Here is a 7086-nt window from a genome sequence, read left to right as displayed (position 1 = left end):
TAAAATCACAAAATGTGGATTCGTGGACATGAACAAGTTCAGGCAAAACATATCACACACACAATACAGCGAACAATTTATATTGAGTGAATGTGCAGAGCCAGGTCCCTGGTACAGCGGCCGTCGTGTTGGTATCATGTTATTCAGAAGTAGCATGAAGACCTGCAATCTGTTGCGTACCTAAAACTTCTGAAATCATATTCGGCTACACTGAGAACTAAGCTGTAGCCTAGTGGCAAGGGTGCACAGTGGTTACACTGAAATCACAAATAGTAAAAATGATTCTGATATACTAGTACAGAATCATCAGAGTTAACTCTGAAAGAAAACATAAGAGGACAACTGTTTACATACAGAAACAATATGTTTCAATGTTGTTGAGTATCTCGAAATTTAAAACACAGTAGGAATACAATTCTATTATAGATTGAGGACTATTTTTCAGTTCAAAGAACAGTATGCTACTACTATTGAGTGATGACAAACCAAATAAGATATTGCAGATGCTACACCAAGAATTTGTCCCATTTCTGCATAGAGGCAAGGGGGATTCTAGAGCTGCAATAGCTTTTCATTCCCTCCGGAAGAGATGTGGTCTAGCAGAAGTGCAAAACATAAACAGACCACAGTATAGGGGTTTAATCAGAACCTCCATTTCCTCTCAATATCTGAATCTGAAGGAATAGACAGGCACACAATGGGAAAATAACTGAACCTAGTTTAAGTTACAAACGTTTCAAGAGTTGGACCACTCAGTTTTCCATGATAAATGGCAATGTTTCGACATCTCACGCAAGTATATGACCCAAATCAACCACAAGTCAAATAACTATTCTGCCTACACTACTTCTCCACTACTCCTACAGGTGATGCTGTGGCTGCTGCTTGACCCACAGAAGCAAAATTCTCAGGCAGTTCGAACAGTGGCTGCCCTCCAACCAATGCACCACGGTAAGCCTGTCCAAGGGAATATCCCAGAGCTCGAGCAACGGGAACAGCAACCGCATTGCCAACCTGAATATATCTGCATAAAACATGCACAACACACACAAATCAGCTTCATACTAAAGACGGTCCAGAGATTCAGAGCTACCGGCCTTACAGAAACCATACAGTTATAGTTCCTTTCGATGCAATGCACTACTGGATGATGTCAAGTTGATCAACTTAGAACTTACTTCTGTTTTATAGGGCCAAAGAGCCTGTAATAGTCTGGAAAACCTTGTAACCGTGCATTTTCACGGACAGTCAGAACTCGATGCTGGTTGGGATGCAAGATAATCTGCAAAACACCATCCATGTTCAGTCATAATAAAAGCAATCGGCAAGTTATAAAATCATAATAAAGACCAGAAATTTGTTAATTGCTTACTTGGTTGTGAGGCTCGGCTCTGGTGACAACGGTTGGAACAGTTTCATCCCACCACAGGCGTCCGAATGGTCTGCGAAGCAACATGACAAGTGTTAACAGTATAGTTCTACAAATAATACAGAAGGATCATCAGCTTACTTACTTCGGTGATTTCCCCTTGATGTAGGTCATGGCATAGTAAGGCACCTGGCAGAGAGGCAAGGATGATTAATACTTGCGAAATATACATACATTACAGCTGATGAAACTACTCCACGAAAGATTCAAGTACCAAAGGTTTTCCAGAAGGCAGAAACACACGAGGAATGTGTGGATTAAACTCAACAGTGTTATTTTCCCCAACCTGGACACCCTTCAAATCACGGAAGTTGGCCCCCTGGAATAGAATAATTGCTAAGAAACAAGAAGGATAAGGCAACAAGAGAAAGAACATGAGACTGATCAGCACTAGCTTGCCTTTCTAAAAGGAATTTGCTTCACTCTTTGATAATCATCAGTGCTTAACTCTAGCGGTTGATGATCAAACAGTTGACATGCCTTAGGACTAGGAGTAGCATCTCCAAATGAGTAATCCTCCATGTCTTCAGATGAATGACAGAACAGAATGACTTAGAACAGTAATATAATCATGAAATCATACACAAACATTATAATAGTGAAAACTATGGCAAGGTGACATCATTGAGCCACCCAGATTATTGGAAACAGAAAAAAAAATAGTGCAACTCTGCATATGCAAAGACAGAAGGCATAACAAATTAAAGGAAATTTCATTAAAAAGTAAAGACATGAAGTTTGCACACTCAAGAGGTCACACCTTTACGGCTGAGCCGGATGTAGCGCTGGAACTCTGTTTTGGGGTTAATGCGATTTTCCATGAGATCATTAGGTTGATAGTTTGGAACCTGTAGGAAACATTATAATTCATAGAGACATAACAAAATTCAAGCAGCATTCCAGAAATAAATGAATAGAGTAAAAAAGTCAATGTTAACCTTTGGTAAATCAGATAGTGCATCTTGAAGGACAAGAGCTTTCTTTAAACGTTTGTCGTCTATTTCATCGTATGCAACGAGACATTGCTGAGGACAGAACAACGTTTTGGTTAGAAAAAATAATAGCAAAAATAGTGTTCAAGAAAATTGATCACAGAAACATGGTGGGCAGTGATGTATTTTCATACCGAAAATGCATTGGGTACGACTCCTCGCTTAACAACATCATGGGTCGGAAGCGGGAATTTTGGGAGAACCTACATTGCCAAGGGTACCTTCTTATTCAGGAATAGTGTCACAAGGTAAAAAAAATAACCCAGAAAAGAGACAAACCCGAGAAGGAAGAGCTCCCCACAGAAAGGCCCGCATCCTAAATTGAGGTAACCCATAACATCCTGCAACCATCAATCCAAGCCTAGCTTGGTATCTCATGGAGACAAGACGACTAAGCGCATATCGCCCCAGGAATCCATCTGCAAATTTTAGAATGTCTACGACGTTTTCCATCAGAACATATTTAGGTCGCAGATAGTTAACAACATCCATAAAGACAACCAACTGTTTGTTTCTATCATCTTCCAGCGGCTCATTGTAATTCCTGAATCTGTTCAATCCACTGATGCCTTGACAGGGAGGACCCCCACAGATAACATCAACAGACCCCTTTGGAAAACAACGAATTAGACACCACATGAAAACTAACCCAAAAGGAACAAGGAGGAATTTACTTACAGGCAAGGGCAAAATAGATTCCCTATATCCTCTCTGAACAAATTCCTTAATACACTCAGGGGAATCGCTGAAATGCAAACAAGGATAAGGCAGTATTGGCGAATATATATGAAGATAAATGTAAGGAAAAAGATGCCAACCTAAGTCCATCAATTGGCTCCCATGAGTCATGACTAGGATCATATGTTTTCCACCGCACCTATATAAATAATTCCTATCTTTAGACAAAAATCGTATAACTATGTTCTAAGTAAGCAGTGAATAATACAAGCAAGGAAACAATTGACTACATGAACTACACAAGTAGGGGATTTGAGCAATCAAGTCTATAGTACCTTGAACCACAGGCCATCTTTTCCGGTTTTATTGGGATCGCCATAGCATATATCAAGAAGTCTCTCTACCTCAAATAGATCATTTGGTAGAGCTTCATTTTCATCATCTTCGTCATCATTTGACATCTGAGCCAGGTCAGAGCCAGAAGAGTTGCTACTGTGGACGACATACTTCTGACAGAGTGCATTCCAGTGCTGGAGGAGCGCAAGAAAATCTTCCGCCTTCTCATTTCGTACCTACAACTCAGTGGCAACATCGTACAAGTTGGTTGATGAAAGAGGGAATGCAGCACAGTCAGAAAGAGGGAATGCAACTCAGTGGCACTTTGCCAATTTCAACTGGTACCTGGGTGCCAGGATGGTTATGCTTTAGACTGTTGCAAGCATATTCATTCATGTCTACAGCCCATTTCTGCACGAGAACATTAAGAATGTCAGTTATGGTACCTTCAGGGTCAGCTAAAGTATCAAGACCATAGGCACAAAACATACAGTATTTAGTTTGATGCCGGACAATGCAGCACCCAGGCAAAGCCCGGTTGACATGGCACCACATCCAGAGTAAAGATCCAGCAGAGTTGCTGTTTCCCTTCGTGCATCAGATGATCCCACAGGGTCAGCCACTGGTTTCCCCTCTTCACAGGAAATATCTGATGCCACTTCACTGTCTGTTGCACCATCGTTTTCTACAACAGAATAAACATGACAGGATTTTTCATGGTATACAATGTTGATCAAAACATTCTTTTATTTCGCCGAATGTACTTCTGAGATGTATTAAATCAGTACTGTCCTGTACCAGTTCAGTATAAGCTCATGATCACGCCATCCAAGTCTATATCTTTTAAGATGCTTACAAGGAATAAAAAATAAACTAGGTGATATACCTATGACGATTGCAACAGATGTAAGTATCCAGAAATGGTTACCTGCTGGAATATTTGCAAATGTTGAATATGCAACTGAGTACGACATGTCATAATACAAATCAGAATTTGATATTAACTGATCTCTTTCTTGAGGTGTCTTCTGTAAATGTTTCACAAAATAACAACAAAAAGATCAGCAGAAGAATGACAAGTAGTATGAGCAAAAACTCTTTTTCTTGAAAGAAAGAACAAATAACTTACACTTGGGTCAACATAAATGATATTTAGTTTAGAAATTATTGACTCAATCATGTTATCATTCTTTTCCTCTGAAAGGAAAACACGCTTCTGATCATGTTCATGATCATGGACCTCTAGCAAGTTGGGTGAGATGACCTGCAAATTTGTCTTAGGCACATGCTGAATTGCATTTAGGAAAAAAAAGAACTTCATGACATACCGTATCTTCAGCACGGAAAAACCAACGGCATGTGAAATATAAAACATGATCTGTTCCTTCAAAAAACTCTGTAATCCGGCCAATGTAATTTTCCTCATTGGGACCAGCCTGCAGTCACTCAAAATAAATAGCATGATTAGTAAACTTCGTTCAAACATACTCCCTCTGTCCCAAAACGTAAGATCATTTTTGACACTATGAACATTTTGGGACAGAGGGAGTAGCTTATAAACAAGAAGAATGCAGATGAAAACATAGAATATTTTGCCTATACCCATCATGCAAACGAAATAAAAAAAGCTTGAACATTATCCATGACATTTCTTAAAATTCGAAGTAACACAGATCAGATTCACACATAATATAGGACAATAAATTTAAACATTTGAATTGAAGATATAACACGAGAAAAAGAGTTGTACAGTGGGAAATCAGGAAGAAGAAAAGAAACCAATTAATAGCTCAAACAATCTAGATTTAAATTAAGAAAACAGGACCACAGAGTGAATTCAAACACATGAAAAAGGTTGACAAAATATTTTGGAGTAAATGAGAAGGCCTCTCGGTATGATGCAGGAGAGATCCCAGAAGACAAACTTGTACTAGTCCTAGTGTGCTAAAAGGAACCAATACCTTGACAATCATCAATCAATAAATTCAGAAGTTGATTTACATGCACATCTTTAATCACCATCATCCAATAGAATTTAGTTTATATGCAAATTTTAGTATACACAGTACAGTATCCTGAGTGCATGCATTTTGCAGTCACAAATTGAATGGCTAGAAGCTATCATCACGCCAGAAACAAAAAGAAGCACAACACTTCAACAGTTGGCATAGCAAAAACGGCAGTAACACAGACTGTATTAATCATCTTCATACGCTGCAATCATGTACGAATTAACCTTCTAGCTAAGAAGATAATGGCAGTCGATGAATAATCAATGCAACTACTAATAAATATATTAAACGAACTAAGTAATGATTTCTCTGAACTCAGTACTAAAAATGGTTCACCTTCACATAGACATCATCATTGAGGTTGAAGATTGCATCATCCACACATGCAGATGTGTAGTGGCATTGAGCGCCAATTTCCTCCTCCGGATCATTAGATCTGCATGCACAGATGGAAGATCCGGTTCACATATTAAAAGCAGCGCAAAAGGAGCTCCATTTACAACAAGGTGAGATCAAGAGCGAAACAAGACATACCGCCTAGAGCGTGAATCAGAATCCTGCGGCCCAAAGTAGAGGAAATTTTCAGTCGGCATTTCCAGTGCATGAATGAAGAAGATGATGCGCGCCTACCCAGCTCAGCTACGTGCTGACAAGAGAGGATAGACGCCATATATACCTTGGTTTCGTAGCGGCTCGGCCAGAGTCGCCTGGCCTTGTCATCCGGAATGGGCTCGCCCACGAAGTGGTCCGCCGAGGCTTCCGGCCTCCTCTGGGCGCGCGGCGGGGCCACCCTCTTCCTGGCGCCACGCGTCTCCGCGGACCCCTCCTCTCCATGGTCGGCCTGCTCCTCCTCCTCGATCAACTTCATCTCCTCCGAGTCGGGCTCCTCCGGGTACACGTCGCCGTTGATCCCGCTGCCGGCATCCTCCACCTCCATCGCCCCCGCCGCCGACTCCGGCTCCTTCCGCTTGCCCTTGGCCGCCCTCTTCCGGGCGCCGGTGCCCTTCCCCGCCGCCTTGCGCCGGCGCTTGCCGCCGCGCGACGTCGACCGCTCGCGCTCGACCTCAGCCTCCGCGTCGGCGTCGGCGTCGGCGTCGGCCGGCTTGGTGTTGGACAGCAGGCGCGTGGAGCGCCTGGGCTCGGCCGCCGCGGGCGTCACCGGGGACATGGACGCCATGGGTGGTGGTCACCGGTGAGCGAGGGGTGGGGGGAACGCGAGCGCTAGGGTTTTGGGTTTGGCAGGGGTGGAGGCGAAGGTGGGCGGAGGCTTTGGCGATGAGATGAGATCGGAATGGGGGAGAGGGAGGGAGGGGGTGGTTAAAAAGGCCGTTGGATGCTCTGGCGACGGAAAAAGGTGGGCGGGAATGCGGAATCGCTGCGTGCTCGCTGTGCACTGTGTTGGCTTAACGAGCTGATCGCGGAGGTGGTGGGCGGGCTTCGGCCGCCCCACCCCTCCCACGTCCGTCCGGGCCCACCCGTCAGAGGCTCACGCACGGGGGAGACGGGACGGGCCGGGCCGGGCCGGTCGTGCTCTATTTCTGGCCGCGGTCGTCGGAGGGGTGGGCGATGATGAGATACGATCAGGTGGCTGTTTGAGGAAAACGCCGAAATCTTCTCCTTTGCTTTTGGGGTTGGTTGC

The 7086-nt window shown here is 43.4% G+C and overlaps 1 protein-coding gene across 1 annotated transcript; it reads right to left on the bottom strand.

The window, feature by feature from the left end:
* Positions 1 to 706: 706 nt before the first annotated feature.
* On the bottom strand, positions 707 to 6751 carry LOC123081785 (DNA (cytosine-5)-methyltransferase CMT1). Its single transcript, XM_044504314.1, has 21 exons — positions 6124 to 6751; positions 5982 to 6004; positions 5784 to 5883; positions 4764 to 4871; positions 4565 to 4699; positions 4364 to 4463; positions 3927 to 4120; positions 3781 to 3846; positions 3435 to 3671; positions 3240 to 3298; positions 3100 to 3166; positions 2701 to 3030; positions 2556 to 2624; positions 2368 to 2454; positions 2190 to 2277; positions 1829 to 1953; positions 1644 to 1748; positions 1515 to 1558; positions 1373 to 1442; positions 1179 to 1282; positions 707 to 1024 (listed from the first exon to the last, which is right to left on the bottom strand). The coding sequence occupies exons 1-21, from the start codon at positions 6622 to 6624 to the stop codon at positions 844 to 846; spliced, it is 2793 nt and encodes a 930-aa protein (XP_044360249.1). The 5' UTR covers positions 6625 to 6751; the 3' UTR covers positions 707 to 843.
* Between the last annotated feature and the right edge of the window lie 335 nt (positions 6752 to 7086).

The sequence above is a fragment of the Triticum aestivum genome, chromosome 4A (assembly GCF_018294505.1).
Source record: "Triticum aestivum cultivar Chinese Spring chromosome 4A, IWGSC CS RefSeq v2.1, whole genome shotgun sequence".
NCBI lineage: Eukaryota > Viridiplantae > Streptophyta > Magnoliopsida > Poales > Poaceae > Triticum > Triticum aestivum.
Note: the sequence above shows the minus strand (reverse complement) of the source record. Positions and strands in the feature narration are given on the sequence as shown.

Coding starts and splice junctions, on each gene's coding strand:
- LOC123081785 (XM_044504314.1), bottom strand. CDS start 6,624: ATGGCGTCCATGTCCCCGGTGACGCCCGCGGCGGCCGAGCCCAGGCGC. Junction 3,167..3,239: donor GAGCCAATTGATGGACTTAG/GTTGGCATCTTT, acceptor TTTGCATTTCAG/CGATTCCCCTGAGTGTATTA. Junction 2,278..2,367: donor CACTATCTGATTTACCAAAG/GTTAACATTGAC, acceptor TGTTTCCTACAG/GTTCCAAACTATCAACCTAA.